This window comes from Polyodon spathula, chromosome 17, assembly GCF_017654505.1.
Source record: "Polyodon spathula isolate WHYD16114869_AA chromosome 17, ASM1765450v1, whole genome shotgun sequence".
NCBI lineage: Eukaryota > Metazoa > Chordata > Actinopteri > Acipenseriformes > Polyodontidae > Polyodon > Polyodon spathula.
The window spans coordinates 6052964-6075183 of NC_054550.1; the positions used below are offsets into that span (position 1 = coordinate 6052964).

General features: G+C 37.3%; 2 protein-coding genes across 5 annotated transcripts; both read right to left on the reverse strand.

Annotated features, from left to right (window-relative positions):
• Window positions 1-1967: 1967 nt before the first annotated feature.
• On the reverse strand, window positions 1968-8190 carry LOC121329937 (wee1-like protein kinase 1-A). Of its 3 annotated transcripts, none has more exons than XM_041276029.1 (11): window positions 8077-8190; window positions 7084-7574; window positions 6002-6216; window positions 5551-5617; window positions 5246-5418; window positions 4892-5160; window positions 4625-4714; window positions 4394-4479; window positions 3970-4140; window positions 3688-3833; window positions 1968-2938 (listed from the first exon to the last, which is right to left on the reverse strand). In XM_041276029.1, the coding sequence occupies exons 2-11, from the start codon at window positions 7558-7560 to the stop codon at window positions 2782-2784; spliced, it is 1851 nt and encodes a 616-aa protein (XP_041131963.1). In that variant the 5' UTR covers window positions 7561-7574; window positions 8077-8190; the 3' UTR covers window positions 1968-2781. The 3 variants fall into 3 exon arrangements, with proteins under 3 accessions (XP_041131963.1, XP_041131961.1, XP_041131962.1); XM_041276027.1 differs by having other exon boundaries at window positions 5246-5421; XM_041276028.1 differs by lacking the exon at window positions 8077-8190 and adding an exon at window positions 7713-8054 and having other exon boundaries at window positions 5246-5421.
• Window positions 8191-10757: 2567 nt separating this feature from the next.
• LOC121329936 (zinc finger protein 143-like) lies at window positions 10758-19796 on the reverse strand. Of its 2 annotated transcripts, XM_041276024.1 has the most exons (17): window positions 19324-19796; window positions 19131-19229; window positions 18471-18589; window positions 17833-17925; window positions 17583-17684; window positions 17114-17197; window positions 16814-17007; window positions 16576-16656; window positions 16181-16303; window positions 15835-15910; window positions 15404-15529; window positions 14850-15029; window positions 14461-14688; window positions 13669-13814; window positions 13228-13386; window positions 12758-12883; window positions 10758-11325 (listed from the first exon to the last, which is right to left on the reverse strand). In XM_041276024.1, the coding sequence occupies exons 3-17, from the start codon at window positions 18580-18582 to the stop codon at window positions 11242-11244; spliced, it is 1914 nt and encodes a 637-aa protein (XP_041131958.1). In that variant the 5' UTR covers window positions 18583-18589; window positions 19131-19229; window positions 19324-19796; the 3' UTR covers window positions 10758-11241. The 2 variants fall into 2 exon arrangements, with proteins under 2 accessions (XP_041131958.1, XP_041131959.1); XM_041276025.1 differs by lacking the exons at window positions 19131-19229; window positions 19324-19796 and having other exon boundaries at window positions 17583-17672; window positions 18471-19089.
• Between the last annotated feature and the right edge of the window lie 2424 nt (window positions 19797-22220).

Below are 22220 nucleotides of genomic sequence, written 5' to 3' on the forward strand. Positions count from 1 at the left end.
TCAATGTGCAAATCAATTGTAGGGACTACAGTTTAAAGTCCAGACTTGATTGCATTGTCATTTAGCTATGACTTTACCCCGGAACTCGTCTGGTGAATGAAGTCAATTGACACTGAGAGTATGATTTTGCATCGCTTTTATTGAGGTTAACCAACAGTCAAAACAAGCCAGTAATACAAAACAATGGTTAACTTTTAGCAGGTTTTCTTAACAAAGGACGAGTGCCCCGTGGCAGCGGTTCACAAGGAAACAGGCAGGTCTCCTTCCTCCGTGTTTTGCTTCTAAACTGCATTGCTACCGCGTTTTATAACACCGTGTAACTAAACTAAACAAACTTTGCTTTTGTGACCAGATTTCAAAATATCACTATTTCCAATGGGAAAACGGGCAAATGTATGTCTTTTCGTTCACATAAAGTCAGAAAAAAACAAGATATGAATCCAAATTAACATGTAGTTATACTAAAGTAATGACTACAAAAAATGACTACAAAAGATTTAGAAGTGAGTAGTTTTTCGAGATTTACGATTATACTGTAAATACAGTATAATGCAGGAACAAAAATTGTGTTAGTGTAATTACCAGCTTTTTAAGTAATTCTTCATCTTATTCCTGGCAAATTACACAACGTCCACTAATCATGTACTAGAGGAACCTCACCCTGCCACAGATGTATTTCAAGTAAATTGTGTCTACTGTGTACAATGTATGATTTCTGACCACATACACAGTCATTCTAGCAGTCTATCTTGTGTGCTACAATAAAAATATGTCAGCCATTGACACGTGAGCTGTCTGTACTTGGAAGGCGTGGTATTTTGTTGAAAAACAAAGCTGAGAGAAGCCTTGTTCTCTCTGTATTGCCTGATTCCTCCACACACTGCCATGTCAATGAGAGGGGATCTGTTCTGCAATACCAGTGCCCTCATGCTCTACACCTTATCTCTCCTTTCACAGAAAATCACTGTTGAACAGTTGCCGTCTGTTGACTCATGTTGAAATATGGATGGAGAACTGAAAAAAAGGCTTTCTATTTTGAGTATGTAAGCAATTGAATTAGGAGAGTTTTAAGGTCCTTTGAGAGTTATTAATGTGTTGTGGTTATTCAAATATTTACCAGAATAAAGAAAACAGAAAGTAGACATGGCTGCAGACAGAAGACAGCAAACTTGTGCTGCCTTTTAAGCAGTTAACAGTTCTGACAGAGGTGCAATTACACTACAATGAAGATCTGACACATTACAGCAGGTGCCTCTTGAAGAGTTTTCATTATAATATGGGAGCTTGGATGGAACTCATAGGAATACAACCTTTCAAAGAGGGCATGATGCAATTCGCTAATTAGGTCACTTCTGGAGTCCTGTACAGTAGTTTAGAACTATTTTAGGCTGCATTATTCCATGGAAAAACACTGGGTCAGAAAATCTGATCCAAAGTGCAGTTTCCATTACATGTGATCCATGTAACCATTCACAAAAAAAACAAACATTTTCAATTCTATAACCTTCCATACATTAGACTACACCACCCTTGTTCATTGAGAATTGCTTTTCATGGGTTTATAGAACAGCTAAGTTTAAAGATTTTTATAATAGTTAAAACATTCTGAATGCATTACCTATTGCATTATTGCATGAAGCAGGAATAAAATAATTATCTGCCCTCTTCTGGTAAAGACTTGAAACTACATTATATTTATAAAGAGGAATACTGTAACTACCCACCTGCTCATTTAATGCAATACAATTATTTTTAAAAACTTTAAAAAAAAACTCCTGGGCATGTTTAACCCTGGACACCTACATCACTCATTTTAAAACAGCAAGAATTCAGGGATTTACAGGTTTCATTAATATGCCTGAATATTGTAAATTCTGCATAAATGTGCTGCCTCATGTTTCAGAGGCACTGACACTAAGAGAAGGATGTTACACCTTTTTGAAAATCAAAATAAAATGATTTCAAAATATTAACAATAAATTTTATTAAACAGGATGTTATGATGGATTGACACAAAGAAAATTAATGTGGATAAAAACTACAGTACTACAAAAAAAGTTTCAGAACATTCCCAGTTAACTAACTTTATAGAACATTGACATTTAAAACAGAATGCTGCATTATTCACAATTCCCAACAGAGACACTCTACTAATCCTGCAATGATTGTTTTAATGCTACAAGGTTACAGAAAACATAAAACACTAATAGCAGCAGTTTTCACATGGCAAGTTCACCTATGAGCTAAATCCCATGGTTTCACCAATACCTACAAAGTGCTCAGTTTAATATACTTTTCATATATTGACCAAAGGGGGGGGGGGGGGGGGGGGGAGGGACAATTACCCGAGATCAGGTACTTTCTCAAAGGCTGTAAGGCACTAATGTCTCAGCCATTACCTTTCATGACCTCACACTAAAAACATTAAGTGAAGGCTAGAGACAAAAATCACTATAGTACAGTACACCCCAACTTAAAATGTATACAGCAGAAACTGCTACAATTATTAACAAGGCACACCCACAAATGTTGGGGATTAATATTCCCTATACATAGGGACTAGTTAAGGGCAGGGCTAGTGGCAATTAAACCAAGATTAAAAAATAAAAAGATCTGTTGCAGGTTATTAGTACCCAATAGCTCTCCAACGCTACCAAAACTAAACGGTGCATGTAGTTACACAGCAGGTATCTCTTCACAGTCCCCTGCCTCTCACCCAAGGCAGTTTTGTAGATTGGTCCAGCACAAACATGTTCCCAGTCTCTGGGATTGCAGTCCATTTTAATAAATTGTAAGGCTAACAGAACGATTCATTTTCTTTCCAATAAGTCTCGAGGCTCTGTTGCTAGTCTGTGCTGCTGATCTGGTTGTCATACGGTCTGTAAATAACACTCGCTCTTCAGCTACAGCTTTGGCCATCTGTGCTTTCTTTAATTCTCTGAAAAAAGAAATGACACATTAGTCTCACAATTTCAGATGCAGTACTTGTTATTGCAACATTTGCTCCAGTTTTGAGCTTGTCGCAGCATTAACCCTTTGTGGTCCTACGTCACACCAGGTCCGACATTACAATTTCCCCTTTCCAGACAAACAGGTCTCTCTTTTCTCTCCAGAAAAAGCAGAAAAAAACTTTCAATGGCCGAGAGACCGATATGAGCCGAATGAAGCCCCCCCCAAAAAGGTGTATCTGATAGACGCATGCACCATAGAGACAACACGGACATAAACAAAGGAGATAGCTGCTTCTGCATCAAGCACTCAAAGAATATCAATGACATTTGCACAGCTTTGAGATCTTACAGTAATATAATAATGACTTGGATCACATTAGAGGAGTTTGGTTATAAAACGAGTGATCAAGAGGATTTCAGTATGCACATCTATAGAGAGGTATGTAAAATACAGCGAACAAGGGGTGGGACTTGGCTGGAGAACAGTACTGAGTGTCCTTTTGCGATTCAATGCCTTTTAAAACCTGGTTTTACTCAAAAAAATAAACAAAACAGCGTGTGTAAAATAAACAACCCATGTGAAAAAATAAACTGGACCCGATGCGCCTGACAAGCGCTGAATAAATGGACCGCTACGGGTTAAAGGTTAATGTTCAATACTTTGTCGGGACCTGTTCACTATCTCCATAGCTACCTTATCCAGAAACTGTTTACTCAGGCAGAATTGTTTACTTACTTTTGTAAAAGTGCATTCTTGAATTTCTCTGCATTTAGCTCAATTCGGAGTTGCTCTGCACTCATTCTGGCAGCAGTAAGCAGCACTGGGTGCTTCCCCAGGGCTGATGCAGAGGGTCTCTTCTCTGGATCTTGATGGATCATCAACTGATTGGGTGAAACAAAATTCCAGACTTTAAATGTTTCTTCTAGAAGTAGGTGTGTGTATATATCATCATCTTTCTACTCTAAATGTATCTGAAGTTACCAAATATTAGCTACCAAGAGTTGTTAATATACTTACCTTTAATAAATTAATAAATTCTAGGGAAAGCACTTGGGGAATTCTGGGCAGTTTTCCTTGACGGATATCATGCCATTTGTCACCATTTGTTGGCATTGGTTCAGCTCCTGCAGCACTTATTACAGTCAGTGCCAGAGCAAAGATATCAGCTTTTGTAAGGTTTCTGTAGTCCTGTAAAAACACATGCATTTAACAAATAAGCCAACAGACAGGAAACAGCGAATAAAATTATAATCTGGTTTCACAGACCCCGATTAGCATAATAGGCAAAGCAGTGAAGGACTAGGGCTAACCACAGGTTGTGAAACAAGACAAGTAAGCAATAGTTAAATTAGTCCTATATTCAATGGAATACTGTTTCTCAAATTATAAATAATGATCAACCACATAAGGTAATCTATTTCACTGCTCAAGTATAAATTACCTCCTGAAGAACTTCGTTTGCTAGAAACCGGCTATCACCCTCCTCTACCTTCGGATTGCTCACCCGAGTCACGTGGCCAAGGTCTCCTGTAGATAGAACACAAGGATGTGTTAAACAATGAAGTCTAGAAAAAGTTACATTTTAGAATACAAGGTAGTGACTTCAATATAGTATATTTCTTGCTTAACATGACTTCTGTTTTTAAAAACATTTATATAAATATAACATTACCTATTTTGTATACAACACTGGTAGACAGGCCATCGTCATCATCACATTCATCCACAGATGGAACAGTCTTTCTGGATATAAAGATATTACCTGAAAAAAAGCAGAGAAGTTAATCAAGTTTCACTAAATGCAGATATAGTGCTAAAATACTTTATGCTATTACGTAGCCATTTTAGTAACCAAGGCTTCCCTAACCCTAATCACAGCATGTGTTGCAGTTTAAACTAGGTTGTAAAGTAGAGATTACAAAGCTTCTTTGGCACTTACTTGGTTTTATATCCATATGTACCAGTGACGTTGAGTGAATGTATTTCAGTCCGCGGGCAACTTGCAGTAGTAGATCCTTCAGCTCCAATTCAGTCAAATACTGCATATTCCGATAGTTCTCAGCCAAGGCATCAGATAGACTACCCCCATTGCAGTATTCATTCTGGATAAGCATGTGATCATCTTCTGCCCATGCGGAATAATATCTGACTACATGAGGATGCTGTCCCAGCACTGCATGTGCATAAACTTCTCTTAAAGCATTTTGCCTGTCAGATAGAAGATACGTTTTTTTTTTAAATATAAAATTAAACAATTTTAAATCTTTAGAAAAATGCCATTTAAGAGACTTACTCATCTACAGATCCTGCCAAAGGCTTCTTTGATCGTTTTATGGCGTAGATACAGCCATCTAGCCTCTTCACACACTTGAAGACAGAACCAAACTCCCCAGACCCAATTTTCTCAAGCTCATGGAACTCTGTAGCATAGCGGGATTTCATGTTACTTTCAGTTATAGTAATCCTCTGCTGAAACAAAGTGGTGAAGAAAGGGAAAGGTATTGGTAACTATAACATGGTGCATCTTAATTTTGCAGTTTTTGTTAGACTATGCAGAACAGTGTAAATTAGAAATGATTCCACAATCATAAAAATTACCTTTGGTGGGGGGATGGTTTCATCTTCAAATTCACCATCACTTGCCTCCATATCCTCTCCGCAAGAACTAGGAGCGAAAAAAAAGTTGTTAAATTAGCATGCATTTCACTGTAGCACAGTAACAGCTTTTACCACTAGGTGGCACATCACACTCCTAGGAAGCACGTGGTGAACACTGGGTGAGCTGCACCTTAGTTTCCAGCCAGAATTCCTTCCACTATTCATTTGTTTACCAACCGATTTAACGAACCGAGAAAAGCAAAGGCAGTTTCTTAAACATTGCGTCATTCCAGTTAAGTGTACACACAAAAAAACGGTTTAACTATGAACTGGGTATTTCTTTTTTTGCCAAGGGAACTAATAAAACTGAACATGGAACCAAGCCACAGACATATCGCCAGGCTGTATGAGTAGTTTATGTCAATGTAGTTTGTTATTACTGAATTCTTACTCGTTCCAGTGTGTCCTCTTTCTGTTTCTCTGTAGTGTTGTCGACTGGATGAAGACAGAATCCGGCGTGAAGGGGTTTATATTCACATGGGGTGTTGTGTTTCTTTTGCAGTCAGACGATGCCTTCGCAGAAGAGTCCCGATTCTTAAAGAGTGCCACTCCCCTGAGCCGAACGGACCCGGGGCCGGAGGCCGCCCTTGCTTTCGACAGCAAACTCTGCAAAATAGTCAATTAAACAATCGAAGCCGATGTAAAATGGGTCTTCACTGCAAGTGAATTCTAAAATAAACACGTTTGACTTTTCAGACTTTAAAAGCACTGCAGAAAACAAATGTAACTTGCAGTACAGCTTTTACACCATTTGTACCAATTTCCAAGTATAGCTGGATTCAGTTACACGCCTTACATCTAAACTTTAATACCACCCACATGGGAGATAACTTTTGCACACATCTTTACTTACACAATGCTCAATTTGCAAAAAAAAACATTTCACAAATTTACTAAGTGCAGGTCGTACTCTGTGTTGAACATCATTCCAATGGAGGCCTGCATTGTTATCTGCATTTAGACGCACACCCACACAATAACATGATTACAAACCCTGGAGTGATTCCTGTACTAAACTGGTCGTTCAGCCATGACTAAGTCAGCTATAACGACTAATGCTGATTAAAACACGATGTACGAGACTGGCAGATACTTTACAAAATCACTAGCACAAACATAATTTGGGGTAAATTTCCAAACGCTGTTAACGCAGAACAAGGAGACTCGCTTATGATTCCGAGGGGGCGGTTTATCAAGTGCCCCCCCCCGGCAAATCACCCATGATGGTCAAATGATCAATCACAACTATTTCGTATAGCCACAGAACAAACATGTAATGCGTGCATAATTCACTTTAATGAGAACATCTGCTATAAACACGTACACGCCAGCCCTAGTCCTCCAAGCCCGTCAACTGTACATCAAACTCTGATTTGCATAACATTAAAAATAATATTTGATATAGTTAAGTAGTCTCCCTTCACGAAAACACCAAAACTCAAAAGTATTAAAATTACAAAAACGAAAGCATACCTTTGGGGTATGTGGGGTATCAAAAAGTCGAAGTTTTCTAAAGGTTTTAAGAGGCGGCGTGTCGGGGCAGTCGGGGATCGGAGAGCTGGACCCCTCTCTTTCATCTCTGTGGTACGAACTCTCCGGTGAAGAGCTGTTGTAAGCACGGTTACATTTTCTCGGAGACGGGGAGCCCCTCATAAAATCACTGGGAGACTTTAGAGGAGAAGGCGATCCAAATCCTTCCTCCTCCCAGAAATCCCGGTCTCCGTCTCGAATCCCGGGGCTGCCCCCTGCTTGCTCGCTTCGCTCCTTTCCCGATTTCTGCCTCGACTGCACCGGGGAGTCCAGCTCCTGGAAAGCCGAGTCTGCACCAGTGCTGTTGGCGTCCTCTTCTGTGGGCTCGTCTTCTCCGTCACTGGGGGAAAACTGGAGTTTCTGTCGAAGAGGGCGCATCTTTGGGGAAGTACTGCTGTGTCTTCGGCAACTAAAACTCATATTCCACAAAAGTCCTTTTTTTAGGATTAAATAAAATAATAAAATGCGTTATTGCAAAAAATATATATATTAGAACATTTAAATCGTAAGATATTCGATGTTAAAGATACAATTAATACTGCCTTTAAGCATCGCAAGCAAATATAACTTACATAAAATATATAGATAGGTAAGTTTAAACTTGGAAAGTACTTAAAAGTTTGCAAAGGTTGAACCCAGGAGGCAACAGGTGCTGGAAACGGTGTATTCCAAAGAAACTGTCACCTTCGCCTCAAACACAAATATGAACAGATGCCGAATTATGCAGTCCATATATTGCTTTCCATAAACACCGCCGATGAATGCGTGAGCAAGTCAGTCTGAGTTAGGACTGCTCGTAAAAGCCAATGGACACGAAAATGGCTGCACTGAATGTGCGATACTGAGACGCTTCCTTCATCAATCCAAAAGTAGCTATGATTCAATCAATTTTCCAAAGCACTCATTTTTGTAAATCAGCAAAATAAATAAATTTACCTGAGCCGTCTCGCCGTGTATTTGTTTACTGAATTAATTTGAATAACTCTTTACAAGATCCCACTCCACGTCTTCCCGCGACCGTTGGTCAAATGACTGTCCCGTCAGCCAATGACAGCTCGACCTGCGTGTTTGAAATCTGGGCGGCCTTTACTTCTATCACTAACGCACGTCATTGATCGGGGCTTGTAAACGAAACGTCATTTTGGCGCGAATGTGCACCATGACCCATTGTGAATTAGGCTGCCCTATTCCAACCTTTCCGTAGATGTTGCAGATCAAAGCCGTATATTACTGCTATTGTCAGACTAATTGTGTAGTGCAATTGCAATCCGCATGAAGTACATCAGTGAGAAATTGTGTATTTGTTTGTCTATAAATCTTTCTTATGGCACATAATTGTTAATTGAACCAGAATACCTTTACAGTTATTAAAGCGGTGGTAAAACGGTTTAGTTTATCATAGTGTAATTGCAGTACGGTATATATGTACGTGTGATATATGTGCATTGTTATGTTACGTCATAACCCACTGTGTGAAGTGAAAGTGAATTTGAAAGGGATTTTAGTTTCAGGATACCGGTGCTTGATTGCAATAGGCGCTCAAGTTAGCCTGGCGCGCTGTTCTTTTCACGAGTCGCATTTGTTTATGGTAAACCTGCATTCCAGAGTTACTGGGGAAAAAAATGCTGTTTGACTAATCCCGGGGGAAAAAAAAAAGCACGGACACAAATTAATGACAGGTTGTCGAAACCGCATTAGTCTGCAAATTTAGGGCTTGTCGTGGGGGAAGGGTAATTAGCTCGAGGACAGGAATCTCGACTTGCAACAGACTCATGGGTTCCTAAACAGAGGTATAGCACGTGTACTCATTATAACTTGATTTTTTTTAAATAGATTTAACCAGCACAAGACAGCGTGTTAACTTGATTTAGCAAATAGAGCGTACTGATGTAGCAGACAGCTTATTAATGTGTAACGACTTCGTGATTTTGTTTGGGTTTATTCTTTGAAAAAAAAAAAAGAAAAAAGATTACTGTATTTAAGTGATTCCCCCCCCCCCCAATATTTTCATTATGACTGAACATAAATAAACTGCCTTTCAGTTTTACTCTGAAGTGTGGCCAGACATACCCACTTTTTATGTTGGAAGTTACATTAAATGGTCCACAAGACGTATTTGTTCCAATACAGGACGTTTTGAATGTTACATTTATAACTCCTACATAATGAGGTCATTATGACACACGCCTATTGGCCAGATCTCCAGACTTTGTACATTGTGTATTTACAAGGCGTTCTGTTCATTCTACTTGTAAACTTGTATTTGTATTCTACAAATACCTGTATTTGTAAACAAGGTTTAATGGGTCCGGTTATCCCAATATGCACAGACCCCAGTGATCCTGGATATTACTGCCCCTTAAACCACATTCAGTGTTTGAAAACAACCACACCCAATCACCACAGCAAACTCACCGTCAGTTTCCTCAGACAACCCAAGCATGAATCACTCCTGGTATAATTAAATTACTTCACCGCCAGTCAGTATCGAGCAATACTGCTGATGTAATGTTGCATTTAGTAGCAGTAGCACATCCTGTAATTATATCACTGGGGAAACAGTAGTTTAGGGTATTCGTTATAAGAAATAACGAACTGTATTTAAATATGTGTATAATTAACTCAGTATATAATTTAAATATAATGTTATTTTAGGTAAATTCTACACCACTTTAAATATATGAATCATTCATACTTAACTGAACTATAAACAGTAAACAAGTAAACAGTAAAAAAAAAAAAAAACAACCTCATAACCACATGCACTTACTGTACACAAAGTCATTTTAATCACAGGACAAGGTGGGGCAAAACAACACAAACTTAAACACACAAAATAAATTAGATTACATACAATTCTAGGTGTCTCTGCTGTCATAATATGCATAGCTGTACCGCCATGATGTAACCCTAGAACTATTAAGCAATATTTCTGAAGTTTGTTTGGACAATCAAAATGAGTTATGTCTATCTGACCAGCACTACACAATTCTCAAAGCTTGAACAAGGTAGTCCAAGAATACTCATTATAGTGGTTCCCAGCTGTAAAGTTTCAAATAGATTTCTGGATCTATACACATTTTATTGAATTAATAAAAATAATTCGCAACAAATAAACTTGTAACAAATACGCTGTTTCGTCAATGTCATTTTAAACCACAGTATGAAATGTCATACTTAAAATTACACCATTAATGTGACATGTTTAAAATAGGTATTACAGACTAACTGATTTAAAAATATATATATATATATATATATATATATATATATATATATATATATATATATATATATATATATATATATATATATTATTAGATGATAAATGAAGTAATTGATTTTGCTGGAATGATATAGAGATGGCAGGTAATGTATTCTAATGCCTTATAATTCCATTATTTTGATCTGATGCAAGTATTTTCAATAAAAAAAAAAAAAATCCAGTCAAATCCTTGAGATAGAATTACAGCATTAACTTCTTCTGTCATTTTTTTGTATTTAGATTTCATAAACAGTACAGCTGTTATACATGTAGTAGAGAGCACAAATGATTCCCTGCTGTTAAAGACTTTATCTGAAACACACCTTTACTTAAAAAACAAAACAAGAGGCAGTAGATTGTACTGCTTTAATATTGCACAAACAAGGCTTATCCATTATTTATACATAATCAAAGGTAAAATATAAGGAGCATTTGCAGAATTAACAGCTCATATTTACAGTATTAATCAAGAATCAAAGAAAACAAACAAAGAAAATTGTATCAAAGTCTAAAAAAACTGTTAACCGATAGGTTTAAATCTGTCCCAGTCCTCAAATGTGCATAACTGCATGCAAAATGTATTTATTATTAATTTTATGCAGTTTCTTCCTCCTATTACTTTGATATACTTTAAGGAGGCAAACATTTTCTCTACAGGAAAATACATGATTTTTTTCCATATTCAAATGCATATGTACACAAAGTCTACACGAAGAACTGCAATTGGTTTGCTGTGTGTAAGAGGTTGGCGAGCGATTTGCAAAATCCTAGCTTGCATTTTCTTTTTGCTGTACTGTTCTTGTAAGTCTGTGATTCAATATTTTAGTTATTGTCCGTTAATCATCAAGTCCTGGCGTTTCTCCTTGCTGTATTCTTGATGCTACTCTGATGGCTTCTTCTAATGATGGTTGTTCACTTAACTAAAAGAAAAAGGACATATGCAGTTATAATATGCACAGTGCAAGCTAACAGCAAGAGGAATTTAACAGCACAATCACCATTATTTTTACTTTGCACCACACTATACATATGGTTTGTTAATTAATGGTAATTGATTTGGCTCCCACAGCTCATTTACATTAAATAAACCAAAAACTAGTGTCCTTAATTCCCTTCTACTGAAAGTTGCCTGGCTAAGAAGAACAAATAGTGGCAAAGTAATCTAATCTGTGCAATCAAATGTTTGACTTGTCTGTGAAATACTATAGTATTAAAGAATGTTTAGCTTAATCTGTTGCCATGCATGTGTGTTTTGTGGATTAGCAGTTCCACAAAGCAGATGACGTACTTAAATTCGATAATCAACAAACACATTCATAACACATTCAAGTGTTGTGAAAATTAAGTTTAAAGACAATATAGTGTTGGATTGGTATGATTAGTTTTACTGGGTTTTGGAAACATTTAGATACATTGTTTTTTACATGACTTGTTTGGTTTGGATTAACATAGCAGAAATGCAGTCTACTACCAGTTTTGATTTGTATAATTTTTACAGAAAACACTGCAAGATTCTGAATTGTTTTTAAAACAATTAAAAGCACACATATTTAAAAATGTTGTTTTTTTTTTTATATAAATGAGGGATGGAGGGTATAATAAAAGGGGAATGTCATATCACATTAAATGGTTTGTAAACAAAAAAATACCAAAAGCAACCTTTTCTGTATTTTCATGTTGTAAGCTTTCCATTTATTTTGCATATTCTGCAAGTCACTGTAATTCATTGTTGGCAAATAGGAGGTCCTGACATTAGCTGTACACTCGCTACAGGCTTTGGATCTGAAGTGCTGTTATGTTCTACTTTCATAATAATTTACCAAGCACTTACATGTATCCAGCTTCCTGCAGACCTTTCCTGTAACAGTGCCAGCATTACTGTCGTTATACATCAAAATCTCTTAACCTGTGATCAATAAATCTTCAAAACTTTCTAAAGAATCTGTCAAATTTAGCTGTTGCTTTTCAAAGAAACATCAACTTGATTTACGTGCCTTTTCCTCATGGGTATAATGCTGTAGTGCATTCCCCCCCAAGCAGCAATTCTTAACACAATTTCAAAGGAGGAGTCTAACCCAACTGTAGACAGTGCAATTGTTTATGCGTTTAACACTTTATAATGCACCTCTATTGATATTTCTAGAATTAGGCAAGTCAATGGAAGTAGAAATAGTACTAGTATACATACAATATATTACAAGTTTAGGTAACACTGCAGATTCAAATCTTGAAAAGCTCACTTTGACAGGTGAAACAAAGAAAAGTTAACTGGATGAATACACCCATGCAATGAATCAATTCATTATGCACTTGCTTTAATATTTACATGTCTGAAGTCACGGTGGCACTTACCTGAACTGCTATCTGGGTACCGCTGGATGTTGCCAGTAATGTGACGGGGTGGTGTTCATGCTGTTCCTGGGTCATGTCGGTTTGGGCTGTATGGAATGTGGCTAAGTCTGGTGTCACAATGGCAACCTTCAACAAGAGAAAAGTTTCAGGTATTTATGCTCAGTAAAACAAGCTTATTTTATTTTGCACACAAGACAACTTAAAGTGGTCTGTTGTCAGAGGAGAATATCAAAAGTAAGAAACATTAGAAATGCATGACTTGCATATATTTTCATTTACAGTACATTATTCTATTGGGGTTGTAAGCAATTCCATATCTTGCTATTGATACATAACATAATGAAGTGGTGATTGTCACTGTCATGTTTTCCAGCCTTTTGCGCCGTCGTGCATTTTTTCATCCTGTGACTTGAGAACATAATCACGTAGAAGAGAAAAAAAAACAAAAAACAACCAAACAAAAACCTTACTTGTCCTTCGGTTCCATCTGCTGTTACCATGGTGACAGAATGTGTGCCTGCTGAAGAGAAGACTGCATCGTGTGCTGGGACAGTGATTGTAGTGCCATCTTGTGTTACCATAGTGATAGTGTTCCCCATAGCCTGCATGTCAGCTTGGGATATACTGACCTGCACAAGGAGTGGATGGGGAAATACTATTAGATTACAGAAATACGTGACAGAATTATGATGTACTCACATTTCTACATAGCTTTAAAACAAATCTGAAACATCCAATGCCAGAAAATCCTATGAACATCCTTAGATGATTTGGTGATGGTCAAAAGATAGCACCTTTGTTAAAGTTAGACAATTTTGCCGTGCCCAATAAACTGCTTAATTAAATGGTTGCTAACTAAACAATTTACTGTTTACTATATTTTGTTGTTTATATTTATGGCATGACCCTACCTGTTGGGTCCCATCTTGTGTAATAAGTGCTACGTGTTGATCCATTCCAGATGGGTTTTCTGTCCCAACCTGTGCTGTCCCGGTGTCGTCCATTTCAACCCCTTGTACGTATGAAACCTGTGACTTTATCACGTCTTCAATGGGATCTATTGAAACAACACATTTTCATACATTCAAACTAAATCATTTTTTTTTTCCCTCCAATGGTGGGAGACACTTAAGAAAATGCTGAAGATGTGATGACATCGGTCAATTCTTTCCCAAGGTGTGTAATTAAAGGCTGGTGATGGTATTTTACTTTCTTGATGGAAGAGTTGATGGTCTGCTCGCCAATACAAAATTAAAGACTAAGACAAAAAAGGGGAGACCTTCTTGATGATAAACCATGCCCCAGAGCAAACATTACATGCACCTCCTATCTATTTTATTGACTGTGTGGAAAAGTTGATGTAAATGTCAATAAATTGTACTCCCTGTCAGGATTACTCAGCACATTGCATCATTATTAGGTAAATTAATGACTAGTAAAAGGGTGAAGTAATCATATGGTTAATGTTTAATTACAGGCTTAAAACCAGGATTAAAAAAAAAAAAAGTCAAGTACAGTGTTGATGTGGCATTTAGGATGTCTTTCTTTGAAAAATAAAAAAGGTTTACACTCGATTAGTAGCATTCTGTCTTAAATCAACGTCAATTTGCTCTCCTCACCCTCACTTAAACAAATGGACCTTCAATTGTATTCTTTAACATTCTGACCTATATAAACAATATTTAGTTCTTCCCCATACTGACCTGCCTGTGGCTCGAAGTAAGCCTCCTGTTCCTCTTCAATGGGCTCGATGTCGTTGTGTGCAGTGCGCTTGTGCATAGCCAGCGTGGAAATCTGCTTGTAGGTCTTCCCACAGTGATTACAGTTATACGGTTTGGAAGGAGTATGAACCACATGGTGCTTGTACAAGCTGGAGTACTCTGTAAAGCGCTTATCACAGCCAGGTACTGTACATACGTAAGGCTTCTCCCCTGTCGATAGAAACAAATGAAACATCAGAAAAATAATTAAGAGACAGGCCCTGGCAATTGACTGCATGCTGTTTTTTATTTTTAGTGTTCACTAAATGCCCAGGTTTTTATTTTCACCTTCACAGGGTAAGTAAGTGGAAGGCATGGGGAGGTTCACACACCTGTATGTATCCTCATGTGGTTTTTGTAGTTGGTTGCGCTGGCAAAGGCCCGGCCACAGCCTGGCTCTGAGCAGTAATAGGGCCTCTCTCCTGTGTGAGTTCTGATGTGAACCTTGCGGATATTTGAAGTTGTGAAAGACCTGCCGCAGCCTTCAAAAGGACACTTGAATGGTCTTTCACCTGTAGGAAATAAAATATATTTAATACATAGATATATTAATACTTTAATTTAAGAGGCGTTCATGCAGCTTTATTAGCTATAGAAAACAAACCAATATAATTTAAGACTCCCATTTCAGTTTCCTTTGTCCTGTTATGAAAAAGGGGCATATGCTATAGGGCACTGCATGATGGTCTAGATTCCTTCAAAGCTAGTCATAATAAGATACAGATGAAATGGTAACTTCAAGTATATGCCAGTGTAATAAAATGTCCCCAATATGTGCAAGCAGTGATATCCATCTAGTGAGAAGTCTTACTATCAACAGAATATGCACTGTAATAACCAAAGCAAAGAAATAACTGGCGTATTGCTAGAAGTGCTGAAGCTGTACCAGTATGAGTTCGGATGTGTTTCTGCAGATCTCCTGAAGTCTTGAATGATTTATTGCAGTTAATTTCCTGACAGCGGTATGGCTTTTCTCCAGTGTGTGTTCTGATATGGCTTTTTAAGCCATAACCTTTATTTAAAAAAATAAATAAAAAAAACACAACACAACGTCATTGTCCACTTTCTTCTTTCAAACGCATGCTTTAAATATATCTTACATAATTATCTGAACAATAACAAAACCTTTTTAATAAGTGCAGTATGTCAGTAAGATACAACCTCACCACAGCAACTATTGGTATTCAGAATAAACAGATCTCCATGACGTATAGCCACTGTAATACACTTAAAATGCACGCAATATGTAGGCAGAAGGACATCATTCTATAAACACTACATTATTAGATGGATTTAATATCAGTAAAACCTCATTACCTGTTGCAAATGCTTTTCCACACCCAATGTGCTCACACTGATACGGTCGATCACCAGTGTGGGATCTTTCATGTACCTGAACAGAAAGAATAGACCACAATGAAAACATAAACGCATTCCACCAACAAATATGACAATAATAAAAAATACATCATTTTTTTGTTTTTGGCTCATTGTTGTATCAATTTTCCCTATTTGCAAAACAGAAAGAAATACTGTTATGCTTTAAAGCAATACAGATTTTTTTTTTTTTTTTTTTGTATTGTTTATATTTTAAAATAAACTAGCTTCCAGTCTTTCACAGCACGAAACTGCCTCAGGGATATTTCTAAGCAGATGTTCTTGCCTTTAGATGATGTGCTGTTGTATAGAGTTTCCCGCAGCCCTCATATTCACAGCGGAAAGCCTTTTCACTGGGGTGCTGAGATTTCGGCGCAATCCGATTAGCTCCGTGGCCCTGAAGAACAATCTGTGAGAGATCAGAACAAAATAAAGAATCACAATTTTGGAATCAAATGCTGTCACAAAAAGCACTCTATTCGGGGTTTACTGTATAAGTTGCGTTATTTCTATGCCACTTAACATGTCTGCAACCAACGTGGCAATACTTATAGACAAATAATAACTCTCAATACTGAAGCATCATACTTCAGCTTTACCCTTTACAATGCTGATGATTACAGATTTACAATGTGTCTGAGAACTGGAAACTTGCAGCAAAGTGGTGCTAAGCAAGATTACCTGCATCTGTATATTGCTCTCCTGCTCATTTTGGTTCAGCATTCCAGTGCTGGCAACGCAGTCAGTCACTTCCACTGGTACCTAAACAGAGTTAATTGAAAATTACAGACGTTTTGAGTAATAACCAATAATTTATTTACAATATATATATATATATATATATATAGATATATATATATATATATATATATATATATATATATATATATATATATATTAGAAACTTTATGAGGCTTACCTTTGTTGTGTACTGTTCTAGTACACTTATAGTCTCTGGGTCTATGGTGCCATCCGTGTGAATATCTGACACAGTTCCGTCAGCCTGGATTGCCAGTATGGCGTCTGATTGAGGAAGCTGGACTGCGTGGTGAATGTACGCGGTTGTGCCATCTTCTAACTGGACTGCCTGCAATGCATTCTGCTCATAATTTTCTAAAAGAAAAAAACAGTTTGGTATTGTAGTTTTACATCAACTATATAACACAAAGAGAAAGCGCTTACAAAGATCGTTAGTGTATTATCAAGATAATGCAAGTACCTTTTGGGGCATGATGAATGTATGCTGTTGTTCCATCTTCTAGCTGTATAGCCTGACCATCTTCAAACCTCAGGCTGTCCCCTCCTGCAAGATAATGCAACAAAAGGTATAACAATCTCAGTGTTAGAGCAACATAAGTTGAAACCATTCGGAATTACTGAAAACATCATAAATAAATGGTGGAAATGTTTCCTTGTGTATGCTGGACTACACTGGTAAATATTTGGTATACCGAAAAAAAACAATATGGTTTGATAAGCCCAATCTTTTCTCATGGCACACAACTGGCCTCTCAAAAGACTAGGAGTTGCACTGAAGCACACTATGAATACACTTACAGTTTGTTTCATCGACCTCAATTAGCATTAGTCTTGGACTACTTTAACTAAATTAACATGAAGTTGTCCAAGATTAGCGCTATTAAGACTTAGACACCATTAGAGGAAGAAAGCAAGACACTTCATTGTACCTGTCTTTGGCACTGCTATTGGTACATGTTGGACGTACGCTGCAGAGCCATCTTCCAACTGAATAACTTGCCCTTCCATTAACTTGCCATCTGAAAAAGATACTGTAGTCTTCAGTTATACTGAGCTTTTTCTAAAATTAACAGTACACCTCACCATCCCATCCTCTCGCTTATGCAATTGTCATGCATTCAAAGTGACAGCTTGAAATATTCTGCTGCCACTTTTGTGTTAAGAGGAAAATGCCATTACCTTTTGGGTTGTGCTGTATATAAGCAGTGGAACCATCCGCTAGTGTCACAGCTTGTAAACTCACAGCATCCATGTTTTCCAGCTGATCACCGTCTACAAAGAGTTCAATATAGAAATGGTTCAAATCTCATTAAGAAATGTTGTACCAATTAAACACCACAATTCACTCAGCAGCTTTTATCAGGGCTGGTGGGTTTTTGTGCAGCTGAGACAGGATTCTAAATCAGTATTCATTCTTAAAATTGCCTGTACATCTATATGCATTAAGAATGCAAATGTGTTGATATGCATGCATACAGGAGTTTGTGTGTAAAAAAGACTAGTAATTCAACATATATACAGCAACAGAGTAAACACCTTTTGTTGTTCAATATTACATGCAACCTTGACTTTAATAGTTTTAATCATACAATTAAATATGCCATTAACTGTTGGCCACAGAGGCCAGTGATATTTTATCTTCCCTGTATGTAGACTGAAAGCTATAAAACAAAGCAAAACTAGCAGATCATGGGACTAGTGCAGCACCCGTGAACTATTGAGTAATTGGTGGTTAATAATGAAGATTCCCCAGTAGCGCAACACTTAACAATGCTTCACAAAACAGAAACCTTTAAGAAATACAGGACTCCACCAACCTGCTACCGTTAAGGTCTCTGCCAGGCAGAGAGTAACATGCTGAGCGTCTCCCCCAATTCCCTGGAACTCCGCCATCCCCTGAGAGTCTCTGTTAATTTGAGCCAACAGCATGATTTACCTGGACAAGAAAACATATTTAATACACCATGGAGGAACGTGAAGACCTGAGTGTTTGGTTTTCATTCTTTCTGTTTCGGGTTCTATATGGCCTACCTGTATGTGGAACTCTTTACAGCTACAGTTGTGAGGGCTGCTGCTTCTATGCTGTCTCTTTCTATGGCCCAACAGTGTTTTATTGTTGTTAATAGGGTTACTACAGTTTTATACACAGCTTTTTTTAATTGAAAGGAATGCACCGTCACTCAAATGTTCAAAATGGCAAATTTTCTCCAAAGCTAGGGATGATTTTTAATGGCACAAGCAACTTGACCATATAAAAATGATTTTAGGATAAAGGAGAAGTCAAAGACGCAACAACATTTTCAGCGTACAACCATTAATCACTAGTATAAACAAGGAGGGGGAGAAATTATTAATCCCCCAAACATTGGGGTGCAAACTGTTAGGCCAAGACAGCTGGAACTTTGGGTTTTTCAATTTCTCATTAATACCATTTTGCATGAATTTCATTGGCAATTTGTCACAGCACATCACCCCACCTCCCATTCTTGAAACAGAATGACCGAAAACATTTGCACTGTATTTGAACAAATGCAAACTCCTAATGATTCAGCACCTTCCCCAGGGTGTCACAATACCTAAAAAAAAAAAAAAAAGCTCATGTGTGAAAGTGTTGCCATCACGGTTAAATGTAAACACTATCAGAAGCCGTGTGAAACAAATGGCACTCACTTGTGTGCCTGCTCTTTGTGGCAGTGATTTTGCCTCAGTCAGTGTCTGCTTTCTAGCACCTTGCCCCCTTGAGGGAGAACAAAAAACAACATTCTGAATGCTGTACAGTAGTGTGACATTTTACACTATTGTATTATTATTTTGAAATCTTCAGGAATGCTGTGTATGTCAAACAGAAGAACCAGGAACTCTGCAAAAACATAACAATGCTGTATTTCTCACATATTGATCCACATCAGTACTCCAATGGATATACCAATGCTTTCCTGGGTCTGATCTACAAAGTCCCAGCAGCTCTTTACTGAGGCCAAACAGATGACAATCATGGTTTTTGATTAATACAGGGTGTGTATACAGCGTGAGCGCAATGCAGACAGGCAAGGACTTTGCAGAATTGAAGCCCAATATGGCTCACTATGCAACATTCTAAAACATTAAACAAACAATTTAGAAGGTAGATTTTTGAAAAGTGTGCTTGGAAATATGTGTTTTTCACACACACACACATATAAATATGTATGAATTAAGCATAATCACAAGGTGTCATTGTTCATGTTTGCAGTAAACTCCTCCCTATCACGTTCAGAACTAGAGGAGTCTTCCTCACAAATTCTGATAACCATAATAAATAATCTTTATTTTTATATAGCGCCTTTCATAGCGGACCACCATCACAAAGCGATTTACAAGATACGAGACTAGGGTGTGTGAACTGTGAATCAGCTGCAGCGTCACTTACAACAACGTCTCACAAGGAGGTTAAGTTACTTGCTCAGGTTCACACAAAGAGTTGTTGGCTGAGCTGGGATTTGAACTGGGGACCTCCTGGTTACAAGCCCGTTTCTTTAACCACTGGACCACAAATATCTGAATTTCTGTTTATCCAAACTCCATATCCCTGGATCAGTTAAGATAAAAGGGGTTATGTACTGTATAAAACTAAAACAAACGTGGGTCATTCCACAAATGCGGTGGCTTTTGGATCTGAAAATTTCTAGGAAATGAAACTCACAATTCATTAAGAAAAAGTTAACACCAATGACATTGACACATTGTTATATCAACAAACTTCACTAATTTATCAACTGTTAAGAAATATATCAAATTTTGAAAGCTGACATTAGTTTAAAATACATCAATGATCAATTAAAATGTTTTACTGTAACAATTTAATCGTTTAAAATACTTTGAATACATTTTCTAAAGGAACAACTGAGACTAATCATTGTCTTAAAACTTGTAAATAAAATACAATTGAACAATATGACCTTAGGAGATTTAGAACTGACCTTGATGCACTGGGTGTCATCCTCAGGAGTAGAAAGGGGGGTCAAAACATTATTTTCTGCCCTGAGCCTCTCTCTGTGTTTTGCCTGCCACTCCCGCCACCTCCTTCGCTGCATTTTTTCCCTCTCACTCTGACAAATCATTTATTTTATGTATTTTTTCATTTAGATACTTCTCTTTCTTTCTTTCTTTCAAGGCAGGCTGCTCTATGGGCTGGGTCTGCATCCCTGTGCTGCCTGTATCTTTTTTGTTTCTCTGCTGCACTTTAATTTCGCCATACCTGACAAGTCATGTGATATGGTTATGATATGGCAATACAGTAATGATAATATATACTTTTTATGTTGAACATTTGTTTAGGAGCTGGATTATGTCTAAAAAAGACACAAATAGTCAGTGATGTTACCCATTGTCAGTGGTGTTACCAGGTAACACCACTGACAAATATGAGGAATGAGAGATTTTCCAAGATGGAGACCATAGCCTCCCAGAAAAAAAGTTCAACAACCCTTTATGTACCAGTTAAGTATTAAGGGTATTTGATATTTTTGTTGAACTTACATTTTCCCACCAAACAAAGGAGGTAACACCACTGACTCTTTAAAGTGTGCCACTCAAAATAACCAAATATTTCATCAAATTTCTGGAAACGTGCAAGGGTGTGCTCACAAACCATGTGCTCATTTGCAAGAGGAAGGGCTTCTTGAGGCCTTTTTATTTCGTTGTAATGGAGAATTTTCATTCTGGTAACACCACTGATGTTAAATTTTAAACATATTTAAATAATTATTTAAGACTACTACTTCGCCATCTATCCATCCAAATATTTAAATACACGTGTTTACAACCAAGCTTTAAAAACTATCAAAATCTATATTTTTTACACTAGAAAAATGTCATTAACACCGCTGCTCATAATGTGAGTGACGGGCCAATTTTCATGCTCTCACTGATTTTGAAATGTAAAATAAATTAAACTTCTGCTGCTAAAAGAGTAGAAAATAATGTGAATATTCATAAAGGCCTTAATTAAACTAAGTATTTTGGTGTTATGCGATTATTTGCCATTTTAATCTGAATTTAATTACTATAAAAGGTGATGGTGAGCAACAGTATTTGCCACCGCATTACAGCATTGTGGCAGAACGTGATAGCATAGGATTTGGTTAGCCATAATGTAAGCAAAATGCTTGAAACTTCAGTAAACCTTTGGCTGTACTCATTGGCACTGGAACAATTTTTGGTGGGGGTGCTGAAATACGTTTAACAAAACTGTAACCCCTGTATATGATGGAAGCCATGCAAAGGCAAGGGGGTACTACCGCACCCCCAGCACCCCTAGTTCTAGCACCCTTGGCTGTACTGAAGAATATGAGCTTCAGAATGAACCTTAAATGACAGTTTAGGCATTGCCATCTTTCAAAAGAGCTGGACAGACCGACTCCCTAATTATTACCCAGGGAGATGCAACATGTTTTTGACCAAATGTGTCCATCTGTATATATATATATATATATATATATATATATATATATATATATATATATATATATATATATATATATGTTAGGTATATAATAATCTGAAATTTTTTTTGTTTTTGTTTTTTG